Raw genomic sequence first — 27,801 nt, 5'->3', positions numbered from 1 at the left:
TGGATAGGAGGTGATGCAGCCTTGAAAGTTTAGCCTTGTCTGTTCCAACAGGCCCACACCCTCACCCTCATCCCCTCTAAAAGAACTGGGCCTTGTGGATCTGTAAGCCTCTCACCACTCATGCAGACCCTAGGGGCAAAGCCATTCGGCTGCTTTAGTTTCTTAGCTTTTTTTCCCTCCATTAAATGGAAGTAGGTAAGAATAGGATGTGCTCATTCCAGCCCGAACTCTGCTTACTTTCTAAAGATGTGGCCAAGGGAATCATCATTTATTAATTATTTGTAGCTCGTGGATAAATGGGGAACACTGAGGATGTGTCACACAGAGCTGAGTGGTGGCCTACATCAGTCCTGGGAGTTGAATCCACAGCCTTCTGTGAGTGACCAGGACAACAGCAGGCTATAGCCTTGGTCTCAGGGCTCCTAGGAGAAGTGCACAGACCATCACTTTCTGCCTTGAGGAGGGAGAGCCACAGGATGTTGACCTCCCTGCCTCTCTGTAGGGACTGCTCCAGAAATGTGCTTTCCCAGGTGGGATAATCAGGACATCCTCACACAGTGTGCCAAGGCCCTGGAAATGATGTAGATGTATAGTTGCTGGAAGACAGTTGCCAGTAGGAGTGGCTCCATGAAGGGCACTCCTTAAACACACACACACACACGCATGCACACACACACACACTCAGCCCCAAGGCTCAGAGCAGCCTGGGGCTGCTCTCACTACTGGTAGCTTCACTATTGAGGGTTCAGGGCCACTTACTCTGGGTGCTGCTGTGCCCAAGACCACACCACTGAGCCCGTTCCCACGTCTGATGCCACCTTCCTTCCTATTCCAGCAAAATCACATTTACTACCAGAGCTCCTTTACAGGTATTAGTTGTAACTGCCACCAGGGGACAGCAGCACAGTATACTTGCTGTCTATGCAGACTGGGAAGCTACCTGGTGAAAGAGGTTTTCTGGGCCTTTGTAGTGAGTCTTCAGCCCTGAGTGTCCCTGAGGACAGGGCCATTTTACACACTATGACCAATCCAATGTGACTGGGACTTATGAGCTCTGCAAGAGCCAACAAAAATATTTGAATAAAAAATAAATAGATAGGGGCTATGCCATGCCCTGTGCATGAGCAGCTGCAGCGGCAGAAGCAGCATCCAGAGGCAGCGCCAGCAGTTCCAGCCCGTTGCTTTACTTTTTGCTCCACCGACATAGCCACTATGCAGAAGAGAAAGTCTCCAGAGAATACAGAGGGCAAAGATGGCTCCAAAGTAACTAAACAGGAGCCCACAAGATGGTCTCCCAGATTGTCAGCAAAACCTCCTCCACCAAAACCTGGACCCAAACCAAGAAAAACATCTGCTAAGAAAGAACCTGGAGCAAAGGTTAGCAGAGGTGCTAAAGAGAAGAAAGGAAAAGTAGGAAGCTGGAAAGGAAGGTACTGCACCAGCTGAAAATGATGAAACTAAAGCTGAAGAGGCACAGAAAACTGAATCTGGAGATAACCAGGGAGAATAAATTGTCATGAAAAACAGGTTAATTTTATGTATCTCTTAGGTGAACTTTTAAAAGCTGTTTTTACTAAGTATTTTCTAAGTGCTAATTTTTTAGGACTCTACTAGTTGGCATACAAAAATATGTAAGGATGGACATTTTACCCTCTCATAATCATGCTTTTTGGACATTTCCATCATCCTCAAGTAAAATAAATATCAGTTTAATATTGGAAACTGTGTGTAAGATTGATTCAGCATTCCATGCACTTGCTTTAAAATTTAGTCCTGTGTATACTGTGGTGTTTTTGCTGTGCATATTTGAGTTTTTCATGCAGTTTTTCTTTTTATTTTATTTTATTATTATTATACTTTAAGTTTTAGGGTACATGTGCACAATGTGCAGGTTAGTTACATATGTATACATGTGCCATGCTGGTGTGCTGCACCCATTAACTCGTCATTTAGCATTAGGTATATCTCCTAAAGCTATCCCTCCCCCCTCCCCCCACCCCACAATAGGCCCCAGTGTGTGATGTTCCCCTTCCTGTGTCCATGTGTTCTCATTGGTCAATTCCGACCTATGAGTGAGAACATGCGGTGTTTGGCTTTTTGTCCTTGCGATAGTTTGCTGAGAATGATGGTTTCCAGCTTCATCCATGTCCCTACAAAGGACATGAACTCATCACTTTTTATGGCTGCATAGTATTCCATGGTGTATATGTGCCACATTTTCTTAATCCAGTCTATCATTGTTGGACATTTGGGTTGGTTCCAAGTCTTTGCTATTGTGAATAGTGCCGCAATAAATATACGTGTGCATGTATCTTTACAGCAGCATGATTTATAGTCCTTTGGGTATATACCCAGTAATGGGATGGCTGGGTCAAACGGTATTTCTAGTTCTAGATCCCTGAGGAATCGCCACACTGACTTCCACAATGGTTGAACTAGTTTACAGTCCCACCAACAGTGTAAAAGTGTTCCTATTTCTCCACACCTCTCCAGCACCTGTTGTTTCCTGACTTTTTAATGATTGCCATTCTAACTGGTGCGAGATGGTATCTCATTGTGGTTTTGATCTGCATGTCTCTGATGGCCTGTGATGGTGAGTATTTTTTCATGTGTTTTTTGGCTCATAAATGTCTTCTTTTGAGAAGTGTCTGTTCATGTCCTTTGCCCACTTTTTGATGGGGTCATTTTTTTTTTCTTGTAAATTTGTTTGAGTTCATTGTAGATTCTGGATATTAGCCCTTTGTCAGATGAGTAAGTTGTGAAAATTTTCTCCCATTTTGTAGGTTGCCTGTTCACTCCAATGGTAGTTTCTTTTCCTGTGCAGAAGCGCTTTAGTTTAATTAGATCCCATTTGTCAATGTTGGCTTTTGTTGCCATTGCTTTTGGTGTTTTAGACATGAAGTCCTTGCCCATGCCTATGTCCTGAATGGTAATGCCTAGGTTTTCTTCTAGGGTTTTTATGGTTGTAGGTCTAACGTTTAAGTCTTTAATCCATCTTGAATTAATTTTTGTATAAGGTGTAAGGAAGGGATCCAGTTTCAGCTTTCTACTTATGGCTAGCCAGTTTTCCCAGCACCATTTATTAAATGGGGAATCCTTTCCCCATTGCTTGTTTTTCTCAGGTTTGTCAAAGATCATATAGTTGTAGATATGTGGCGTTATTTCTGAGGGCTCTGTTCTGTTCCATTGATCTATATCTCTATTTTGGTACCAGTACCATGCTGTTTTGGTTACTGTAGCCTTGTAGTAGAGTTTGAAGTCAGGTAGCATGATGCCTCCAGCTTTGTTCTTTTGGCTTAGGATTGACTTTGCGATACGGGCTCTTTTTTGGTTCCATATGAACTTTAAAGTAGTTTTTTCCAATTCTGTGAAGAAAGTCATTTGGTAGCTTGATGGGGATGGCATTGAATGTATAAATTACCTTGGGTAGTATGGCCATTTTCACGATATTCATTCTTCCTACCCATGAGCATGGAATATTCTTCCATTTGTTTGTATCCTCTTTTATTTCATTGAGCAGTTGTTTGTAGTTCTCCTTGAAGAGGCCCTTCACGTCCCTTGTGAATTGGATTCCTAGGTATTTTATTCTCTTTGAAGCAATTGTGAATGAGAGTTCACTCATGATTTGGCTCTCTGTTTGTCTGTTATTTGTATATAAGAACGCTTGTGATTTTTGTACATTGATTTTGTATCCTGAGACTTTGCTGAAGTTGCTTATCAGCTTAAGGAGATTTTGGGCTGAGACAATGGGGTTTTCTAGATATACAGTCATGTCATCTGCAAACAGGGTCAATTTGACTTCCTCTTTTCCTAATTGAATACCCTTTATTTCCTTCTCTTACCTAATTGCCCTGGCCAGAACTTCCAACACTATGTTGAATAGGAGTGATGAGAGAGGGCATCCCTGTCTTGTGCCAGTTTTCAAAGGGAATGCTTCCAGTTTTTGCCCATTCGGTATGATATTGGCTGTGGGTTTGTCATAGATAGCTCTTATTATTTTGAGATATCCATCAATACCTAATTTATTGAGAGTTTCTAGCATGAAGGGTTGTTGAATTTTGTTCAAAGGCCTTTTCTGCATCTATTGAGATAATCATGTGGTTTTTGTCTGTTTATATGATGCTGGATTACATTTATTGATTTGCATATATTGAACCAGCATTGCATCCCAGGGATGAATCCCACTTGATCATGGTGGATAAGCTTTTTGATGTGCTGCTGGATTCGATTTGCCAGTATTTTATTGAGGATTTTTGCATCAATGTTCATCAAGGATATTGGTCTAAAATTCTCTTTTTTGGTTGTGTCTCTGCCTGGCTTTGGTATCAGGATGATGCTGGCCTCATAAAATGAGTTAGGGAGGATTCTCTCTTTTTCTATTGGTTGGAATAGTTTCAGAAGGAATGGTACCAGTTCCTTCTTGTACCTCTGGTAGAATTCGGCTGTGAATCCATCTGGTCCTGGACTCTTTTTGGTTGGTAAGCTATTGATTATTGCCACAATTTCAGAGCCTGTTATTGGTCTATTTAGAGATTCAACTTCTTCCTGGTTTAGTCTTGGGAGGGTGTATGTGTCGAGGAATTTATCCATTTCTTCTAGATTTTCTAATTTATTTGCATAGAGGTGTTTGTAGTATTCTCTGATGGTAGTTTATATTTCTGTGGGATTGGTGGTGATATCCCCTTTATCATTTCTTATTGCATCTATTTGATTCTGCTCTCTTTTCTTCTTTATTAGTCTTGCTGGTGGTCTATCGATTTTGCTGATCCTTTCAAAAAACCGGCTCCTGAATTCATTAATTTTTTGAAGGGTTTTTTGTGTCTCTATTTCCTTCAGTTCTGCTCTGATTTTAGTTATTTCTTGCCTTCTGCTAGCTTTTGAATGTTTTTGCTCTTGCTTTTCTAGTTCTTTTAATTGTGTTGTTAGTGTGTCAATTTTGGATCTTTACTGCTTTCTCTTGTGGGCATTTAGTGCTATAAATTTCCCTCTACACACTGCTTTGAATGTGTCCCAGAGATTCTGGTATTTTGTGTCTTTGTTCTCATTGGTTTCAAAGAACATCTTTATTTCTGCCTTCATTTCGTTATGTACCCAGTAGTCATTCAGGAGCAGGTTGTTCAGTTTCCATGTAGTTGAGTGGTTTTGAGTGAGTTTCTTAATCCTGAGTTCTAGTTTGATTGCACTGTGGTCTGAGAGACAGTTTGTTATAATTCATGCAGTTTTTCTAGATCAATAATCAGTGGTGCTTTTGTACCTAGGTTTTATGTGATTTTAATAAAACATGGATAGTTATGGCCACCTGCTGACAATTTGAGGTTTAAAATATTTAAAATGTAGATATCTTTCCGTAGGTATACCTGTGTGTCAGCTCCAAAATAAATGTGCAATGGAAATCTATAAACATTTAAATTTAAATGTCTAGATATAAAGCTTTGTGAATCTCATTTATTGTTAAATTTAGTAGTAATAAAAAATTCTTACTTGTTAAGCAATTTTAATGTATATATTTTTTCAAAAACGTGCTCTGTAGTTGCAAAGAAGTCATAGCTAAAATGAGGCAAATGTACAACTTATGTCCTAATTCCAAAAACAAAACTATAAAATTTTTTTCAAAAAATTGTCAGCAAAAATTGTATTTAAGTGGTCTGTGTGTACATTTTAATGTGTTTGATATGATTTGGAAGGATGATTACTCTATCCTTTGAACAAAATAGAGTCTGTCTCAGAAAGTGTAAATACTTCATTCCCATCAAGTCTCTGTATTTTCCACAAATTTTCCCTCTTGTCTAAAATAACACGCACATTTTTTGAAAGAAGCCTCTATGTGCAAACTTTAAAAGTCAAGGATGGCCAGTAAGTCCCTACAGGAGATGGAGGGGGTGGGCCTGAGATGGAGCAGCCTAGTTGCCTTGAATGTTACATGAATGCTTAAATAGGGGTTTAGGGCCCCTCTCTTAGGCCTCTGGGCTCTGAACTGCTTTGAGAGAACATCCTTCTTGAGTCATAGACACATCTGTCAAACCTTAACTGTTGAAAGGAATGGTCACTCATAATCTTCCTATTCTTGCAAGGTCCTAGGAACATGGATGCTGAGATGGTGTCTTCTCCATATTTTCATGGCCAGACTTCCTGTTAAGGCTGGAGGTGAGAAGTGGAAGGACCACTTTCTACAGCTTCCTCCCCAGCCCCTTTGGATGGGTCTTCTTACACTCTGGTGCCCTTTCTTATCTGTGAGGTTTGACCTGACACTGAGTTGAGAGTCCGAGGACCTGGGTTTAGTCCTATTTCTGCCTCTTTCTTTCTAACTGCATAACTTTTGACAACGCTAAAGAAACTCCATTTTCTTATTTGCTATGAGCTTGATTATGTCTATGTTTCCACAGTCACATGTCTGTGTAGGGATTTATGTTAATTTATGTATGTGACAGGAAAGATTAGGATATTCAATTCCTTTAACAAATAATTATTGAATGCTAGGCACTACTTCAGACACCAAAGCAACAGCAGAAACAAAACAGGCACATGTAGTATTGCTGAACTGTACCAAATTCCTCTCCACTGAGGCTCATTTTGCATTCCCACCAGAAGGTGTGAAAATGCCTGCTTTACCTCATCATCATCTATTCTCAAACTTGTAGATTTTTGTCAAGCTGATAGTGAGAATGGTATCTCAAACTAGTATAGTTTTGGTTTATGCTTCTAGTATTACAAACAAGCTTTAGCATCTTTTCATATATTTAAGCATCATTTGTATTTTTTGTGAGCTATCTGTTTGTATCTTTTGCCCATTCTTATTTCTTATTTTGTGTGTTTGTGCCTTCTTACCCCACCTTTTTCACTCTTTTCAAAATTAGGTTGGTTTTTCTACTTGTTGATTCCAAAAAAAAAAAAAAGAGGATTATCTATTCATTTACTTACTTATTTAGTTGTTGACTGCTTTGTGAGCTTATACTTTTATTAATTTTTATGGGGAATTCATGTAGCTGTGTTCTACAGATCCTTATATGTCTAGTTTAATTATCATTTTCTAAAAATTCTGCAATTTCATTTTATATTCAGTTCCTTTTATTCAACAGTTTTAAAATAATATGTGTGTGTGTGTTTATATATATGTTTTTAATTTCCAACAACAACACAGATTTGGCAAAATCCATCACTATTACATGTTCTTTTAAGAATGCTATTTGTGGCCAGGGGCAATGGTTCATGCCTTTAGTCTCAGCACTTTGGGAGGCTCAGGAGGGCGGATCACTTGAGCTCAGGAGTTTGAGACCAGCCTGGGAAACATGGCAAAACTCCCTCTCCACAAAAAATACAAAAATTAGCCAGGTGTGGTGGCAAGGGCCTGTAATCCCAGCTACTCGGGAGGCTGAGGCAGGAGAATTGCTTGAACCTGGGAGCTGGAGGCAGCAGTGAGCTGAGATCATGCCACTGCACTCCAGCCTGGGTGACAGAGTGAGACCCTGTCTCAAAAAGAAAAGAAAGAGAGAGAGAGAGAGAGAAAAGAGAGAGTGAGAGAAAGAGAGAGAGAGCGAGAGAGACACAAGAAAGCAAGCAAGCAAGCAAGCAAGAAAGAAAGGAAGAAAAGAAGGAAAAGAAAAAGAAAGAAAGAAATAATTCTATTATTATTATTATTATTATTGAGACAGGGTCTCCATCTGTCACCTAGGCTGGAATGCAGTAGCACAGTCTCAGCTCACTGCAACCTCTGCCTCCTGGGCTCAAGTGATTCTCTTTCCTTAGCCTCCTGAGTATCTGGGACTATAGGCATGTGCCATCATGCCCAACTAATTTTTGTATTTTTCTTTTTGTTGAAATGGTATCTCATTATGTTGCCCAGGCTGGTCTTGAACTCCTGAGCTCAAGCAATCTGCCCGCCTCAGCCTCCCAAAGTGCTGGGATTACAGGCATGAGCCACCACACCTGGGCCTATTTCTATTTTTGAATAATGCATTGAAGTTTTCTTTGTGACCTGATATTGAATATTTCATGTGTAGATGGTATAGTTTTTTCTTGTTAGGTTAATACATTGCTGGACTATATGTCTGTAGAGTTCTTTATATCTTATTGAATGTACTGTTTCTTCTCTACACTTACTGTCTTGAGCTGAGAGAGATGATTAAAGTGCCCTATTATTACTATGTTATTTTCTTTAAGTTTTTCCTTGTATCTCTTATAGTTTCTGTGTCATCAGAGTTGTGCTACATTATTGAATGCATAGATATTAAAAACCATTATATCTTCATTGTGAAATTATAGCATTTGGCATTTTAAAGCATCCTTCTTAGTCTTATTTAATGCCTTTTGATCTAATCTGGGATCAAGATCATGACTCCTGATTTCTAAATTTTGTTTTAACCTGCATTTTCCTGATATATATTAACCACCCTGTTTACAAATTGTTTTCTGACTCTCTTTGATTTGCACACCTCTTGTAAGGAGCATAGACTTGTATAGAGCTAATATGCAACTTGTTCATCTAGTAGTGAGTTAAGCTCTTGACATTATTGTTATAAATATGTTTGACCTCAGTCTATCACGCTCTTTTATGTCCTATTTATGAAAATATATATCTTTTACATAAATAACATCATCCACTCTGTTATCTGTGTTATTTGCTTTTTTCTAGAATGTCTTTTGGTGTTGAGGAAGGTTTGTATTTGTGTTGTTATCTTATAGTACATCTTTATGTAATATGTATTCTGTATTCCCCCTTCCCTTTAATAAATGGCATATTCACTCCCCACTCTAAGTAATGATGGAATTTTCTGGAAATTTTCACCTTACCCTCCTTCTTCCTTTCTCAGTATCTAATGTGAAGTGATATCCTTTCACTCCCAGTTTTTCCTTGTAAGCATATGCTTATATTAAGACAATCAGGGAGCTCATTCTACTTTCTGTATGCTTTCTCTTTCTCCCTTCATTTTTTTGTTAGCTGTATTGTATTTAAATTTTCAGTGCATATAACATGAAATGCTATTCTGTCACCTTTATCCACATTATGTAGTCTTAGTTCTACAGTGGAATATATTTAAATGTGCATCATCAGATTGTATGCCAAACAGTTCTGTGATTCTGGGTTTAGTGTGTATGTATGTGTGCTGATTCTCTAGTAGATTCCCCAGAAAGGGCTTATGGGAGCAATATTCCCCGAGTCTTTGCATTTTCTTTGCTGTTTTTCTTTGGCCTTTATGCTTATAAGCCAGCGTGAATTGATATAAAATCAATTTGTCCTCAGAAGAACAACCTTGCCTTTCACACATTCACCCTTTACTACTCTGGCTCCAGCTCTAGGTTTTTGCTTGGTGTGTTAGTTTTCTATCACTACTGTAACAGTTTACCATAAACTTAATGCCTTAAAATGACAAAAATTTTATTCTCTTACAGGCCTGAAGGTCAGGAGTCTAAAACTGAGGTGGCAGAAGGGCTATGTTACTTCTGAAGGCTCTTGAGGAAAGTGTCTTGCATTTCCAGATTCTATTCTCCACACATTCTTTGGCTCATAGCACATGGCTACAGCCGCTGGTTTCATCACCACACTTCCTTTTACTGACTTTGATCCTCTTGTCTCACTCTTGTAAGGAACCTTGTGATTATATTGGACTCACCCAGATAATCCAGAATAACCCCCCACCATCTCAAGATTCCTAACTTAATCACATCTGTGAAGTCCCTTTCTTGCCATATAAAGTGACATATTCACAGGTTTCTGAGATTAAGTCCCGGACGTCTTTGGAGGTTGTTATTTAGCCTACGTGTTGTTTTTGTTTGGTTGTTGTTTATTCCACATTTTGTTTTTTCCTTAGCGATTTCCCTTACTTCCTGTAAACCAGTAACACAGTGAAAAAAATGCTTTATGCAGGATCTAGTTATTTTGTCTTGGGAAATCTTTCAGATTATCTAGTCTTCTGTACTGACAAAAGCACAAGACCCCCAAGAAGTTTCTAAACAATATTAATTGGCTCCAAACCTTAGAACCAGCGTCCGTAGGGTTAGGTTTATACATTTTTTTTTTTGAGATGGAGTCTTGCTCTGTTGCCCAGGCTGGAGTGCAGTGGCACAATCTCGGCTCACTACAACCTCTGCCTCCTGGGTTCAAGCGATTCTCCTGCCTCAGCCTCCTGAGTAACTGGGATTACAGGCATGTGCCACCATGCCCAGCTAATTTTTATATTTTTAGTAGAGGTGGGGTTTCACCTTGTTGGCCAGGCTGGTCTTGAACCCCTGGCCTCAGGTGATCCGCCCACCTAGGCCTCCCAAAATGCAGGGATTACAGGCGTGAGCCACCACGCCCGTCCCTATAAATCTTTATTTTAAAACTGTTCTTCTGGTCACTCTTAAAATAAACCAGAATTGATAGTCTCTACCCCATAACATGGTTTATATCTGGTGGGTGAGACATCATGAGAGGTCAGAGCTGACACTGAGGGGGAGGTAGGAAGGGAAGCACAAAATTCTGGCCCCTGGCTCAGTACCTGGTAACACAAGCTTTCTCGTTCTTTCCCTACACAGCCACTGGGGGCCTTCTTCCATTTCTTGGTAATCTTAAATCAGCTTTCCTGTGTGACCTTACAGGTGAATAGCGGTTTAACACTATAGAATTAGAGGTAGTGAAAGACCAAGAGGAATTTTGCCTATCTAAATACTAATTGTCCTTTCAGGGCCATCATAAAGAAAGCGCCTTTTGTATGAAACCTTTGCTGGTCCATCTCTGCCAAGTATTAAGTATGATATATAGCAGGAATCTCATATAATATTTTCTCAACTAGTTGCTCTTCAAAGGTAGGGGCTGTGTCCAGTTCATCATCTCATAACTCTACAGCCTTTGGCCTGTAATATCAATAGAAAGTGGTTGAATGAGACACAGAGGCCAGTGGCTTAAGGTTTTATTGATGCATTAGGTTAGATGGGGCAATAGAGAGATGTCAGAGATAAAAATAGTCCTGAAACCCCCCACAAGATGAGGACAATTCAATACAAAGGGGTGACTTGCTCTGCATCTTCCTGCTCCTGAGAGGGTCTGCACCGCAAAGCAGGTAAGAAAGAAGAGTTCAGGATAGAAAGCTCCTTGCAGAAATGATCTCATTGAGAAAGACCTAAAAGGGAAGCTGCATAATGAAGAGCTGATGTCCAGGGATGCACCCACTGGATTGGCCATGCAGGACAAGCCAACCTCTCTCCAGCTGTCTTCTTCCAGTACTGGACATTGGAGTCGGGGAAGTCATGGCTTGTTGCTTCTCAAGTAGGAATACAGCTCTCTAGCTGTGATGCCTCGCTTCTCTTCTGACTGGGCTGCATCCTGGCCCTGTGCTGAGGAAACACTGGTATGCAAGTTGCCCTGGTCCAGCCTGAGGATCACTGTCTCCCTTGAGTGGTCATCAACCCATTCCTCACCAACCACTGTGGGCTGTCTGTCTCCCTGCCCTTCTGTCACACAGCGCCTTGGGTGAGTGCTGCTCCACTCCTGCCTTCCTGACTCAGTGCTTGCCCCAGTCTGGGCCTGTCCTCCCGGTACTGTCTCTCCTGCCTCAGGGTTGCTCACTTGCATCCATCTTTGACCACTGCCTGGCTGCATCTGGGTCTGTCCCTGTTCTCTAGCCCCTCCGTGGCTTACAGTTTGGCTTCTGTCCTGCTCCACAGTCTCGGTGTGTGACCCTGCCTGTATCTGAGTGTGTCCTCCTGTCACAGCCTGGCTGGTCTGGCTCCTGCCTTGACCGTGGATCTCAGTCCCTCTGTTCTGGCCATTGGTGGACTCCTGTGTCTGGGTGCTGGTGCTTCCTGTCTGGTGGCTGCTGTCCTGCTCCATGGTCTGGGTGGGTGTCTGGGTGTGTGTCCCTGCCTGTATCTGAGCATGTCCTCCTGTCACAGCCTGGCTGGTCTGGCTCCTGCCTTGACCGTGGATCTCAGTCCCTCTGTTCTGGCTATTGATGGACTCCTGTGTCTGGGTGCTGGTGCTTCCTGTCTGGTGGCTGCTGTCCTGCTCCATGGTCTGGGTGGGTGTCTGGGTGTGTGTTCCTGCCTGTATCTGAGCATGTCCTCCTGTCACAGCCTGGCTGGTCTGGCTCCTGCCTTGACTGTGGGTCTCAGTCCCTCTGTTCTGGTCATTGGTGGCCTCCTGTGTCTGCGTGCTGGTTCTTCCTGTCTGGTGGCTGCTGTCCTGCTCCACAGTCTGGGTGGCACCTGCCTGGGTCTGAGTTCCAGATCCAGTCACAGTCTCACCTGTCTGGTGGGCTCTGTCCTGTTCCCTGGTCTGTGGCTGTCTCTCTGGCCTCATCTCTGTTGTCTGATTCCTCTTGCCTTCTCCAGCTTTCTGGGTCTGCTCTGTCTGCCCAGAGAGTTGTATCTGCGGGCTTATTCTTTCCTGGCTCTTGGACTCAGCTTGCCTGTCATAGCTGCTGACCCACGCAGAGCCAGTGGCCTGACCCTGGGTCTGAACCCCAGGCCTGTTCTGCCCTCTGGAACCCTGCTGGCTCTGTCTGTGGCTGCTCCCCTCATAATGCTGCCCTTTCCCCGCCCTTCCCACTTCAGTGCCACTTCTCTGTCCTTCGCCCAGCTCCTGCGAGGCCCCAGAGTGGAGGCTTCCAGACTCTTGAGAGCCGCAGGCTCCCTCAGGACTCTCGCTCAGTGTCTTGAAACAGGCCTGGGCAACTTTAAACACCAAGACCAGGAATTCCTTGAATTCCACAGTCCCTGTGTGGTCTTCATCCAGCAGACGCAGGACCTCATCCACAGTTGCTGGATCGTGGGGTTTCTGAGGAGAAGATGAGGCGGAGTCAGCATCCCTCCCCTGAGGAGGACATGGGCAGGTCCCTTCCAATCTGCTGCCAGCTTCCCCTGCCTCAGACCCCACACTACACACACATACGGCTAGAGCAGCAGCAAGACTTAATTGCCTTTATTTTTTTTTAGTCCCGTCTCTCTCCCTCAAGTGTAGAGAGCATTTTTTGTTTGGTAGCCTCTATTTGGCACAATTTCTGGGCTACAGGAAAATTAGATAAAGATTTATTGAAGAGTTAATAAATTATTGAATTCACAATGCAACTGTTTGGGCTCTCAGGTTGACTGTCTGGGCTGCCCTTGGCACCTTGCCCCTGGCACTGAGGCCTTAGTCTCTTCAGCAGGCCCAGCACAAAGAGCAGCAGGTTGGGAACACAGCCCCATGGGAATTCTGTGCGCTCCTCATTGAGGCCCAGATGTTTCCCCATGATAAAGAGAGAGGGAAGCAGTGGGCCCCTGCAGCGCTGCCCTGAGCATGTGGATGCAGCATCCTTCTGTGCCCATACGTCCTTGTCCCTAAGGCCATCATCATCCTGGTTGCTTTAGATGCAAACCAAAGACAGGAAAGTGCATCAAGGCCTTGGTTCTGGTTTGCCAGGTGGGGTGGGGTGAGGCTCCAAAGTCTCCCCCTAGCTATTAACAACCTGCTCTTCAAAATTTCATTTCTGATGTGATCAGTCTGCTAATATTTTTGAGTAACTGCTTCGTGCAAGCCCAGAGCTATGCTTCTAATGAATGTCTATGAATGGATGACTACATTTCAGATAGACGTGGGAAATATTTACTGTATCAAATTTAAGAGGCAGCAGAAAGCAGCAATTATTTTCATTCTGAAATATTCCAAGGCTCTGCTCCTGTCTGAGTTGTCCTTTTAGAGACCTTTTACCTTGTCTTTAAGTTAGAATTAATTAAAACCAAGGTTTTAATCTAAAGAGCCAGGACTTGCCAACTCCCATGACCATCTCCGGTTCTTTCACCTTCTTTTTTTCTGCCTGCACAGCTGCCATCTGTCCCAGCAGGCCTGGGTTTAGCTGCTGCCTCCTCAAATTCCCCAGGCAAGGCCTCTGCAGGCAAACCAGTTTTCACTCTCCTGCTATGTCCCCTCTCCACCCGGCTCAGCACACCGTACCACAATCACATTGGCAAACTCTTGCTCCAAGAGTCTTTTCAGCTCCCCTCGGGTGAGCGCTGTGCAGTTGCCCTCCGTCCTTGCGTAGCGCCTGAAGGCCTCGATGATCCCATTAATGTTTTGCAGTAACTGAGGCATCTTTGAAGTCAACCTGGAAAAGATGAAAAGTTCCCTTGGAGGCTCCATAATCAACCTCAGCTATTTCCTTTACAGCACGTCTGCTGCTAGGTCTTTCCTTGCACGTTCAGCTCTGTTTTTAGTCTTCCTTTGTCCTTTCCTACATAATGCATCTTATGTATGGGAAGGAGGAGCACACAGGATGGAGGCAGGTTCCTGAGTCAGGATTAAATGCTGGTCCCACCACTTAAGTATGGTGTGAGCTGGGACAAGTTGCTTTGCCTCTCCATGCCTCAGTTTACTCATTGTAATTGAAGGTGATATTAGTACTCTATGGGATTATTGTGAAGATTTAAAGACATAATTCATAAAAAGCACTTGGCAGATGCCTGGCTTATATTAAGTGCTCCTTATTAAATATAATTATTATGCTATTATATACATATACACACATATAATTTTTGTACACCTATATAATCACTTTCCTGTACATCATCTCTTCTAATCCTTATTATTTCCACTTTTTTTTATAGGTGAAGAAACAGGCTCAGAGAAGTTAGGCCACACAATTTTTAAGGAGCCAAGAAATCCTAGGATCCATTTTTCCTTAACCCAAATGCAATGGGCTTTCTAGAATGTACCCTGTGGACAGGATTTATTTATTTATCACAAGGGTGTTAGGGTCCCATCGGGAACACCAAAAGGAAGTAAATACATCTGTGAGTCAACCCCTGTCTTGGATGGGAGCCAAGCAGAAATTCCAGGGACACAGCCATCCCTTCTTGTTTTTTTTGGGAAAGTGGGAAGAAACTGGGCTACCACCTGCTGGGAATGCCCAGGAGGGGGGAACCTTCTTTGGGTGGGAGGCCTTCCAGTTCTGAGGGTCCAAGTTTCTCTGCATGTCGCCTCTCTCCACAGCCCTGGGACTTATCAGAGAAGTCAGCTTGCCCAACAGGCACGTGGCTCCATCAGGCCCAGATTTCTGGTGACCTATGAGTTGGTTCCTAATCAAAGGGAAAGCTTTTCTTTTTCATTAGCCAGAAATCTAGAGGTAGGTTGAGGTGAGGCCTGGGTTTGGTTGCATGAGCAAAAGGAAAAGAGACTTGAAGATTCATTAAGCAGAAGCCTTGGAGAGACCCAAAGGAGGAGATGGTATCAAAGATGACAAGTCTCAAATGCAAGGGGAGATGGAGCGTGTAGCAGCTGGAAAGCCAGAGAGAGGATGGGACGAGGCAGATATAGGTAGGAGAAGAAAGAGAAAAAAGGAAGGAAGGAGACTTGAGTTCTAGAAAAAGCAGATTAGTGTGGCCATGAGGACTCAGTAAGTCATAGCAAAAGGTGGGCTGTTCAGGAGAAACCCTTTCTAGGACCTGGTAACCAACAATTTCAGGCAAACTTTTCATCAAGGTAAAAAACTGGGAATGTTTTTCCTCAACGTAGATGAAAAATATCTTTCTTTTTTTTAAAACCATGTAGCAGACTTTAACCACTGACCTTTAGATAATAAAATAATAAGATGACCTTTTAGTTACATTTTAGATTCCTTAGAAAAATCTACACATATTTTGCCTAAATATCACCCTGGTGTAGGAGAGGGGAATCATGTAAACCCCTTCATCCATGACACAGTTTGATCTTATTGTCTAGGTTGGCATAAGTAAACTGATTCTGATCCCACAGATTCTCAGCACTGCAAAGAAGCTTCCAGAGCCTTAGAAACAAGAAACCTTTGCTGATCCAGGAAGGCACATGGGTGGCCCCATAGCAGCTGCCCACACAGTTTCCCAGTGAGAGGAGCTGCTCCCAGGCCAGCCTCAGGGAGGAGGAGAAAGCCTGATTGCTTCAGGAGAGCATGTTTCCCAACGGTAGCGTTGGTTTGCCCAGTGCCCACAGCTAGCTCTGAAGGATGCATAGCCCATACCTGACTGCCCCAGTTTTATGAGCTCAGATCACCAAGACACTGAGAATGAGAAAGAGGTTTCTTATGAGGGGACTTACCTAACGCCCAGGTGGGATGAAACAAGTGGCTGTTAAGTGGTGTGAGGAGTACCAGGTCAGTGTGATGAGAACCTTTTATAGGGGTTTTAACCAAGGCTCTTGTTTTAGACAGGATATCCTGCCCTATGGGAAGGCTTGATTCATCCAAGATTCAGCCCAGCCCAGCCACACCTCCTCTTGTCTCTGTTTTACCTGCTGATGTGTGACTGCCTTGGTCTAATTAACAGGCCCCTCCTACCACATTTGGTGCCTTCTGTAGCTGAGTCCTCTTGACAGGGAAGCTTCTTTCCATTGTGATGGGCTCAGCAGTGCTTGGTACAGGCTGGGGTCCTAGTGAACATTCTTTGTCTCTATGAGCCTACAAAGTTATGGGACTCTTTCCTTTTTTTTTTTTTTTTTTTGAGATGGAGTCCTGCTCTGTCGCCCAGGCTGGAGTGCAGTGGTGCGATCTTGGCTCACTGCAACCTCTGCCTCCTGGGTTCAAGCAATTCCCTGCCTCAGCCTCCTGAGTAGCTGGGATTACAGGTGCCTGCCACCATGCCCGGTTAATTTTTGTATTTTTAGTAGAGACAGGGTTTCACCATGTTGAACAGGCTGGTCTTGAACTCCTGACCTCATGATTCACCTGCCTCTGCCTCCCGAAGTGCTGGGATTATAGGTGTGAGCCACCGTGCCTGGCCACTCTTTCCTTTTTTAATATAAATGTTCAAGAATATATCTATTGAGGTTAACTTTTACAAAGTAGCCACTCTGAGAGGGCACACATGTTTTTGTGGTGATGTTACTTAGAACTGTTATTACTTAGAACATTTTTTGAATTCTTGTTTTGTAAGTGCCTTTCACACCTAGTGTATGAGACACAAGAAAGCCAGTTTCATCTCTTTAAAGTTGGTCTCATTTTTAATTAAAACAAAAAAAGTTAATACCTTCCCCACCCCATGCTATGGGTAGGTAGCATTTTGTAGCTGATGAGAAAAAAGGCTTACCATGATCATGTGGAAACTCCTCATTGCAAGGACAGGAAACTCAACTGGTGGCTAATCAGCAAATATTTATGGAAAGCTTGCTCCATTTCAGGCAGAGGGCTAAGGCCCTAGGAATACAGTGTTGAATACGATGGCAGCAGTTTCAACTCTCATGAAGTCTATAGCCTGGCCATCCCAGGGGTAAGTCCCCAAGAAGTTAATGATAATGGTATTGCCATTTCATTTCATTTGATTTTATTCCATTTTCATTACCATCTCATCTTATTTGATCTCCCTAGCAATCCTCTGAGGTGGTATGGCTAAGCCCAATTCATAAATGAGAACACTGAGAAATCTTCAGAGAAGTAGCCACTCTGTGAAGCGGAGATGGTGCTGGACTAGAGCCCCTCAGACTCCAGGCCCGTGTTCTCTCTGTTGCACCATGCTGCCATTTATTCTTCTCTCATTGAGTTTTGGCACTTTATGAACATCACACTTATCCTCAATGCATGAAGAACCATTCCTGAGGAGGAAGTTTTCTGAGCTCAGAAGCCAAGTCCCAAAGAGTGCTCTTGAGTGGCACTTTGCAGATAATATATACTGTGTAGCTTCCTGAGTGACTCTGGAAGGGAAAGCCATCTTTACCATCCTCACTTATAGATCAGCATGCAACAGACAGGAAAGGGAACAACAGGATAGGAAGGCATGGTAAGGGCCTTGGTTGAAGAGACTGGTGTATTGAGGGCAGCCCTGTAGCAACAGCACAGCCTCCAGCACTTCCCCTCAGGGCACAGAGCACTGGGGAGTTCCAGACTGCAGGAGGGCAGGATGCAGGCTTTGTGTTTGGAGAGATCTGTCTACATGGGGACAGGTTGGCTCCAGTCCCAGGGTGAAGGTGGGGTAGGCATACCAGCCAGGGAAAAGCAGAGTAGGGGCTTCAACCTTTGGGAGCAAGAGGAGGCTGAGGTTGCTTCTACCTGATCAGAGTTAGAAGAAGGCCAGTATGAGAGGGTGAAGTTGGAGAACAAGAGGGAGAGCCGATTAGACCTTCTTCTGTGGTGGTGTTTGAAGCTTTTTCTGATGGGGCTTAGAACTTCCAGAAAGGTTTGGGAACTGAGGGTAAGTTAGGGAAGTAACAAGCCAGAGGCTGTATCTAGAAGATGAATATTTGGTAGGTATTATTAACCCAATTTATAGATGAAGAAACCAAGGCACAGAGAGTAAGTAAGTAAACTTAAGTAAACTACCTAAGGTCACATAGCTAGGAAGTTAGACCTGAATTTGAACTTAGGTCTGCCTGCCTCCAAAGCCTAATAGGTCTTTATGTGTGCCTGGGGCAGGACTGAGCTGTGAGGAGCTGGGGCACCATAGAAGTAGAGGTTAAAGAACTGTATGTGTGTGCTGGGCCAGTGGAGGTGGGTTGAAGTGTGCAGGTGGGGCTGGGGGAGATGAGTTGGCAGAGATTGGGACTGAGCCTGTAATTGACTGTGTAAGTTTGTTAGTTTATAAAGTTGGTGAGGAGATGTTATAAGTTAGTGTGCAAGTTGTCAGAATCAAAATGGAGTCACTTGTCTTCAAAAAATCCTTGACAAATACAGAGCTAAGGAAGGCTGCGAAGAGAGAGTTCTCATGCTTGTACACCTGATAACACAACTATCACAAAAGACTGCAAAAACCACAACCTTACACGAAGGCCATAATAGCCTTACACAACAAACACTTCTGTGAGGACATCTGCCCAGCAGCTGCCTGTCCAACTTCATATTAGCATCACCATTGTTATTGATCTTTGTAGCCAAGAATACACATTTCAATAAAATTATGTAATTTTCATTGTTTTTCCTGTAAGAACTTTTGTTTTCCTTTACCTCCTGAATATGCACGTAGTTTACTATGGCACATGTATTCCCATTGCAATGCCCTATTCTCAAATAGGTAACTTTTTTTTTAAGAGAGATTCACTATGGTTATTATTTAAGTTGACATTAGTGACTCTACTTAGTAGTTACATTTTACGGGTATGCTGGAGGGCAGTGAGACCAGGTGCTGGATCAGAAACTCAGCAATGAAAACCCAGTTTTGCACTTTGATTCCTTCTTATACACTTACTCAACAATGTATTGCTGACCTCTACTTGATTTATTTCTACAAGATACAAGCAGTATTTGCCACACTTAGTGGGCTATAAATTAAGATTGCTTTCCAGAAAATTAGCCCAATTGGGCAAACAGGCTTTGCACACCAAAAATAGTTATTTTAAAATGAAAAGTAGAAATTTTTAGAATGCTAACTAAAAAATATTTTCAAATATCACAAGGTCTGGGGTAAAGAATCACTGCTCAGGAATATGAGAGATCAGGGTCTATGTCAGCAACACCTCCCTACCTATGCTTGTTTTGGTTTGCTAGTTTTATTTTACTTTATTTTATTTGCTAAGTGCCTACTATGTACAGACACTGTGCTAAAAACTTACACATATCATTTTATTTAACCCTCACAACAACCCTATCGTAGCAAAGATATTATCCCAATTTCATAGATGAAGAAATTATCATTAACTAACTTAATTTTCCAAAGACAGAAAATAAATGGTAAAGGCAGGATTTGAACCTAAACCTGTTCAACTTCAGAGCCCAGCATCTTAACCTCTCTGCTTTGCATCTTGGCTGAAGTTTCTTATCTGAAGTCTGGAAAATTCCCTTTGACTTAAACCCAGCTCAACATGGTATGTTCCAGCTTAAACACTACGTGAACTAGCTATGGGACCACAGAGAGTAACAAACAGGGCAAGTTCCCAAATCCAGAGGCCCTGTGAGATGCCGGGGACAAAGCCCAAGGAAATAATCTCTCTTCATACTGACAGTTCTCCTTCTTCCCCCTTCCCCTTTGTTCAGTGGCAAAATCCAGAATGTTTGGCAAAAGCCTCTGTAAGTTCAGCCAGGGAGAACAGCTGGGCTTTCATGGAGGTGGTGCTTTTCTTTGGGTTCTCTCCAGACCTACATCATGATCGTTATCTCCTGACTGCCCCAAACAGGGATGTACTTACCACACACACACATACACACACTCATGCGCACACACACACACACACAGAGGCCGAGGCAGACTGCTCAGCAGGCTAAACTCCATCTGTCTAATGAAGTGTCTCTTCCAGTGCAGCTTCATCAGTGTCTGCTGTCAGGTCCTGATTGGCTGGTGGATGAAGGGGACAGGGAGACACCATGGTAAGCTACATGGATCCTCTTGGGTCAGGTGGCAGGTAACTGTTAACACTGACACGGCTGCCTTTAAATTTCTGCCATTACAAATGCAGCCAAAAACCCAACCCTTAAAGAATGCTGCTCACCAGACATCTTCACCTTCACCCAGGAGCACACAACGGTAATATGGGACAATGAATGGCTACAGGGTGGCCACTCACATCTCTCTCAAAAAGTAGCAGATGAGCAAATTCCATGATCTTGGTCTTTACCTTCAGAAAAGAACAAAACCAAATCTGAAAGCTGGAGAGATGTTTTCTAGAGTTGCTTGGGTTATGAGAGAATTTGCTGGTTCATGTTGCCCACGTATCCTTACTGAAAGACAGGGTTGTGGGGGAATGGTTCTTAGAGGAAAAAAGAACAGTGAGAAGTTCTGGGCCTTCTTACTTTCTCTCTGCCTAACTTGGAATCTCTTTCCTCAAACCCACTCCACATAGCCCCTGATCATAAAATCCCGGAAGCCCAGATGCTCAAGTTTTGCCCTGGAAATGCCAGGGAGGATTAAGCAGACATTGGAGACGCACCTGTTGACACAATTTCCAGTGGCTTAGTGAATATCTCTCAGGCCATCTGGGCCTAATCCCTGAACGGACAGGTTGTGTTGGCCCTGCAGTTTCTCTGAGTTCTGATCTAGGCAGCAGGCACATGGCTAACATGATTGTTAGTATTCTTGGTTTTGCCAGAAGAGCTGGAATCTGCCATTTAGTAGGGACTCTGCATATCCTATATCTAGGTGTTCAATCCATAGGCAGAACTCCTAGAACCTGCAAACTGGAAGGTTCCAAGCTCTTTTTTTCCCAAGGGGAAAAGAAGAAAAATCATGGCAGGAGCAGTGAGCTCCTTTTCCTACTTCACCACTGCTCCTTCTCAGAACCCTACAAAGTCCTGGTGGTGCCAAAAGTTTATCAACTTAAATGTAAAGGAAACAGACTAATTTTCTCACTATGTCCTTATTCCTATCATAATCTCTGGTCAAAGTATGGGCCTATTATTCCCTGCAAAACCCCAACTCTGGCTGCCTTCTTGACTTCCTGCAACCCTTCTTCCAGCCTTGCATGCTTCCTCTCCATCTCCTCCATGCAAAAGCCCCCCATCCATTCAGAACAGCTCAAATAGCATTGCCTCCATAATATATTTTCAGATCAACCCACTCCGATGAAGTCTCCTGCAAACACATTCACTTGCTCCAAATATTCTTTTGTTGGTACATTTCACAGCATCTATTTTACTCTACCATCATTACCATTGATTGTCTATTTGCTTTATCATCTTTTCTAGATCATCTCCCTTTTTGAGGACAAGGCTGTTTTGCAGTAAATGTGTAATGACTTGATATGAAAGCATCGCCCATTTCTCAGGAGAGCACAGCTTTCTCCAGAAAACATAAGGGCTGGGTGCTATGTCACTTAAGTCATGCCTGGCCCCATATTTCCACCTCTTTAGAGCTCTTGGGCTTCATTCCTATGCTCATGAGTATAGAGTGGATACCTCCACATCCAAAGCCAAAAGGGGATCCCAGGAACAAGTTGGTAAAAAAAAACTCGAATGCAGCTCTAATCAGGATGGACTGGATTTGTGCTGGCTTTAACCCTACAAACCTGTTGTTACAGGTCTCCACTGGGGTTGGTCAGTTTTTACCTAGTTCTTTCTCCATTAATCAAAGCACCCATCCCTTCCAGGGAGTTGTGGTATCCAAGATTAAAAGATGATGACAGGGTGTTCTCAGCAAACTGAGTAACAAACGAACACCAAAGGCTTGCAAAGGTGAAAGCCATTAAATAGGAAGTTACTTTGGGGGGTTGGAAATATAGTTCTTATTTAACAGGAAGAGAGTTGGGTGCTGAGTACTAAGGGCCTATGAGGTCATTCTGGAGGCCACTGGCTATTGTTAAACATGAGCATTCATTTTCTTCAGACCACCTTGATGAAGCCAGTTTTGGGAAGATTAGAAAGGCACACAGGCATGGTTCTCATCTCCAGAAGTGCAGAGACCAACACGGCTCCACAGTGTAACTGGCTGCATGACTTGGGAAGTCTCTTAAGCTCTGAGTTTCCTTATCTATAAAATAGTGAGCCTGAGTTTCCTTATCTATAAAATAGTGGTAACCTTTGTTTACACCAAATGGTTATTGTGAGATTAAAAACATACCCTGTGTGTAAAAGTGCATTGTAAACTGATGAACACTAAAACATTATTGCTGTTGTTATTTAAAGTAGTAGTGAATAATCCTTTTGAAGACCAAAAAGAGGAATGGGCATGACATTAATATTCCAATGGATCACTCATTCTATCATTTAAGAGGCATAATCTATGAATAAAAACACACACCTTGGAAAATCCAAAAATAGAATTAGAAAATACAAAGCAATATTTCACTAACTGTCCTTTTCCCCCCCAAAAGGATTTGCTAAAGACTTTCTTCAGTTACTTTTGTATTAGTTTATATATCCTCACTATTTCAGAACAAAGGAATATAAAGCTGATGTTAGGAGCCACTGTTTTCAGATCATTCCAAAGTGAAAATATAGTTCTCCATGGAACATAAAGAAGTAATATTCAACTCATACAACTTTTGTGTTGCTGAAAGCTAGACACAGCCTTGCAGTCAGCCTTGCTGTAAGTAGTTATTGGCATGTAGAGCTGTATGGGACTCTCTGAGGCGGCGGCTTGACGAGACCAGCTCGGTCGGGGAGACCCTAACCCAGTAGTGCCAGAGAATTAAAGACACATATACAGAAATATAGAGGTGTGGAGTGGGAAACCAGGGGTCTCACAGCCTTCAGAGCTGAGAGCCTCGAACAGAGATTTACCCACATATTTACTAACAGCAAGCCAGTGGTAAGCATTGTTTCTATAGATAATAGATTAACTAAAAATATTCCTTATGGGAAATAAAGGGATGGGCTGAAATAAAGGGATGGGTCTGGCTAGTTATCTGCAGCAAGAGCATGTCCTTAAGGCACAGATCACTTATGCTATTGTTTGTGGTTTAAGAATGCCTTTAAGCAGTTTTCCGCACTGGGTGGGCCAGGTGTTCCTTGCGCTCATTCTGGTAAACCCACAACCTTCCAGTGTGGGCATCATGGACATCATGAACACGTCACAGTGCTGCAGAGATTTTGTTTATGGCCAGTTTTGGGGCCAGTGTATGGCCAGATTTTGGGGTCCTATTCCCAATGTGTCCCCCTTCTTCAATTTGCAAAGTGATAAAAGCAAAGGCAGCTTTGTCACAGTGAGCTACTTCTTGCAGGAGTCTGGATCTGCATCTGCAGACTATACAAAGACAAACAATACAGATTAAAAGCACAATCATCATTGAAATCACAGCACTTCCAAATGTTTTTATCCATTTTAATGGGTTACTAGCTACTAATCTGTCTGCAGCTCCTTCAAGCACTCCAGTTCCTGGCATTAAGGTCCAGTGTGCCTGGGATGCTTTAAATATTTTTTCTTTTAATTTTGCAAAATCCAAACACAAGTTTGAAGAGTATTCTTCTAGATGCTTATTTTTTCCTAAATTTTGATCTTATTAAGAGCTATTAATAGTTTCCACAAATTCTTATGTTTAGTTCCCACAACGGACCATATCATTTGAGGTTGAGGTGCCACTATACCACCATGTTTCCAGATAGTAGGAACTCTTGCCATACTTCTTACCGTTTCTACCATCTGACCATTTTGTTCAGACCAGCTGAACATAGTGTGGCTATGGCATGCAGACTGAGAGGTACAATTCAAGCTAAACATCCCCTTAGGGGACCAATTAATAATGATTCCATAGGAATTGTTGTGCAGCACCTCTGCCGGTTCTGCAATGCAATCTTCCTAAACAAGTACGTTCATTTTTTTCTAACTGGGTTGAACCCTGTTTACAAATAGGTTTCTGAGGGTGGTATGCCTCAATTAGAGGAGCAGATTTATTATGGTAAATATTGAGACCAGAAAGCATGTGTAACTGTGTCATAAAGTGATTACATCCAGGCATTATTGCCAGCCAAGATAGATAAAAATGCCCAATAAGTATAATTGTTCTCTGGGCCAGCCCTTATTGAAGGAATACTCACAGCAATGGTGATCACCGCTATCACAGTTACGATTAAATTACTTATTGTGACTGGTTGTCCCACTTTCCTCAGGTTTTCTTCCACCATCTATGACAGCATCTTGATCTGTCCCCAGGTGGGTGGCTGTGTTCAACAGGTGTTGCTCGTGACAGTTGGGGTCCTCCTCAGTGTCAGTCTTGACATGGCTGCAACCGGGTGTTCCTCGGGAACCTCCCAGAATATCTTCCTCAAATAATTCACCTTTTAATCTTGGATACCAAAAGTCCCTGGAAGGGATGGGTGCTTTGACTAATGGAGAAAGAACTAGGTAAAAACTGACCAACCCCAGTGGAGACCTGTGCCAACAAAGTAGCTTTATGCAGATTACCTACAATACCGTCACAGGCCTTGATATAATCAACTAAATGTGCTTTCCCTCTAATAAGTTGCAGAGCAGCCTGGCAATCAGGATTAGCACTGTTGAAAGCTAATAACCATAACACTATAACCAGAGCAGCCGAATCTGCAATCACCTTTTTAAGAGACTCCTGTAACTGAGCTATAAAATCCACACATGGTTATTTTGGTCCCTGTTTTACAGCACTAAAGGAAGGGTATTTTTCTCCACCAGAAGTGATTTTTTTCCCAAGCTCTAATGCACACTCCTCTAAGCTGTTCTATGGCATCATCCTGCATGACCACTTGTGCATCTAAACCAGCCCAGCCACCAACCCCCAAAAGTTGGTCTGCAGTTATATTAATTTGAGGTTGGGCCTGGGTGTTGTGAGCAGCCTGAATGGAAGCTTCATCTGCCCACCAAGTTTTAAATTGTAAGAACTGAGCAGGAGTTAGATAAGCTCGAGTAAGAGCGTCCAAGTCAGTAGGAATCATCTGACTAGAAACAGCAACATTCTTTAAAAGTCCCATTACAAAAGGAGAACCTGGTGCATATTGAATAATAACTTGTTTAAATTCTTTGAGTAATTTAAAAGGAAAAGGTTCAAATGTAGCAGGAGCATGTCCTTAAGGTACAGATCTGGGGGGTGTATTCTAACAGGGAATTGTCAGGCCTCTAATCACCTTCTCGTCTAGCTTGCTGAATTCCTGCCTGAATAGAACGGAGAACGGTTGCTCGAGGCGCTGCTCGAACAGTCACTGGGGCAACTACTTTTTGCCCAGTGTCCTCCAGAAAAGAAAGATCTGGAGGGTCAGGCCACTCTTTTTCTTCAAAATAATGAGGGGGCGCAAAAGGGTAGGGCTGAACCTCTCTCTCCTTTGCTGCTTTAGCTTTAGATGGCAAAGAAACCTGCTCTGTAACCTCTTCTGTTACTTCGTTATACTCTCCTTCCTCCTCATCTTTAGTGTGAAAAGGTTCCAAGGTGGAACAACCCAGAGCCCACACTTGTCCCATTGTTACCCTGATGCTTCCTAGCTCCCCTTCTTACTCACCACGGGGATTGCTTTAAGAGTACTTGGGTGTCCTCCAGCTTAGTTCCACATTTTTCAACTGTCACTCCGGCGACCCTTCAACCTGGGTTTGAGGCCCCATGTTGGGCTCCACTTGCTGAGACCAGCTCAGTCAGGGAGACCCTAACCCAGTGGCACTAGAGGAATTAAAGACACACACACACAGAAATATAGAGTTGTGAAGTGGGAAATCAGGGGTCTCACAGCCTTCAGAGCTGAGAGCCTTGAACAGAGATTTACCCACGTATTTATTAACAGCAAGCCAGTGATAAGCATTGTTTCTATAGATTATAGATTAACTAAAGGTATTCCTTATGGGAAATAAAGGGATGGGCCAAAATAAAGGGATGGGTCTGGCTAGTTATCTGCAGCAGGAGCATATCCTTAAGGCATGGATGGCTCATGCTATTGTTTGTGGTTTAAGAATGCCTTTAAGCAGTTTTCCACCCTGGGTGGGCCAGGTATTCCTTGCCCTCATTCCAGTAAACCCATAACCTTCCAGCATGGTGTCATGGACATCATGAACATGTCACAGTGCTGCAGAGATTTTGTTTATGGCCAGTTTTGGGGCCAGTTTATGGCCATATTTTGGGGGCCTATTCCCAACAGTGGCTTCTCTGGGTGCCCAGTCTTTCCCTGTGAGTGCTAAGAACCTGATTTCTATCCCCTTTCCTGAATTGAAGTCTTCAGGTGCTTGGTAGCCTTATTGTAGAGGTTCCACAAATCCATGTGCCTGCCAACCATTGCTGCATATGGAATACATATCTGACACTATGTGTGTACTATTACTTTTCAGACATAGGCTTGTGAAGTGGCAGCAGTGGCCAAGACACAAGTCACTTTTCTCCAGGGTGGGCCTGACAACTAGGTCTGAGACACTGACTACCAAAAGGAGCTGGTTGCAGGCAAGGCCTGGAAGTCTGGATGGTGACAGTGCCTGGCTCACAGAGGCCAAGATCCATCAGCTAAAGCTTCACTCCAGGCTTAGCAAAATTCAGGTGAAATGGATGTCCTGACAAGGAGCATTAGGGGACACTGCAGAGGAGGTGCTGAGGAGTCCAACAAGGTCTGGATGAGACTGTTAGTCCTACACAGTCAGTTCATTTACTGATGAAGAGATGGAGGCTTGGCTTGAGGCTTGGCTTGAGGCTCAGCAGCTGTGGACGGTGCAAAGATGATGTGCCAGGCTGGGCATGGTGGCTCACACCTGTAATCCCAGCACTTTGGGAGACCGAGGCAGGCAGATCACCTGAGGTCAGGAGTTCGAGACCAGCCTGGCCAACATGGTAAAACCCCATCTCTACTTATAAAATACAAAAATATTAGCCGAGCGAGGTGGTAGATGCCTGTAATCTCAGCTACTTGGTAGGCTGAAGCAGGAGAATCAGCTGAACCCGGGAGGTGGAGGTTGCAATGAGCAGAGACTGTGCCATTGCACAAGAGTGAAACTCCGTCTCAAAAAAAAAAAAAAAAAAAAAGACTGCGTGCCCACCATGGTGCTGAGGTGACTCCCGCACATGACACCTTTACTTCTCATACCCTGAAAAGTTCTTCTTCTTCTTCGCATATTTCACAGGAGGAACTTGAGTTTCAAAGAGGTGAAATGACATGTCCAAAGTCACACTGACAACTGTGCGGGGAGATAATGAGGTAAGAGGCAGGCAGGACTCATCTCTGGACCAGATTGGAGACTGGCTAAAACAGAGAAGAGACACTGAGCATCTCCCATTGCTCTTGCTGCCCATCACCATGAGACACTCCCACCAGTGCCATGACAGTTTACCAATAGTGTGACAACACCTAGAAGTTAATACCCCCTTCCAGGGCAACACTGAGAGGTTACCACCCATTTTCTAGCTATTTCTGAATAACCCACCCCTTAATTAGCATGTCATTAAAAGTGGGTATAAATATGACTGCAACCCACACCCTGTTGCTACTCTGGGTGCACTGGCAATGGGGTAGCCCTCCACAGGAGCAGTCAGGGAGCTGTAACACTGTTACCACCACAGTAAAGCTGCTTTCTTCCACCACTGGCTGACTT

General features: G+C 43.2%; 1 protein-coding gene and 1 pseudogene across 2 annotated transcripts; one reads left to right on the top strand and one right to left on the bottom strand.

Annotated features, from left to right (window-relative positions):
* The first annotated feature begins 1,164 nt into the window (after positions 1–1,164).
* Positions 1,165–1,510, top strand: LOC100993708 (high mobility group nucleosome-binding domain-containing protein 3-like; annotated as a pseudogene).
* Positions 1,511–10,870: 9,360 nt separating this feature from the next.
* CRNN (cornulin) lies at positions 10,871–16,753 on the bottom strand. Of its 2 annotated transcripts, XM_055113789.3 has the most exons (4): positions 16,022–16,753; positions 13,907–14,057; positions 12,070–12,751; positions 10,871–11,889 (listed from the first exon to the last, which is right to left on the bottom strand). In XM_055113789.3, the coding sequence occupies exons 2-4, from the start codon at positions 14,042–14,044 to the stop codon at positions 11,222–11,224; spliced, it is 1,488 nt and encodes a 495-aa protein (XP_054969764.2). In that variant the 5' UTR covers positions 14,045–14,057; positions 16,022–16,753; the 3' UTR covers positions 10,871–11,221. The 2 variants fall into 2 exon arrangements, with proteins under 2 accessions (XP_054969764.2, XP_057158529.2); XM_057302546.2 differs by having other exon boundaries at positions 10,875–12,751.
* Positions 16,754–27,801: the final 11,048 nt, after the last annotated feature.

Source organism: Pan paniscus, chromosome 1, assembly GCF_029289425.2.
Source record: "Pan paniscus chromosome 1, NHGRI_mPanPan1-v2.0_pri, whole genome shotgun sequence".
NCBI lineage: Eukaryota > Metazoa > Chordata > Mammalia > Primates > Hominidae > Pan > Pan paniscus.
Note: the sequence above shows the minus strand (reverse complement) of the source record. Positions and strands in the feature narration are given on the sequence as shown.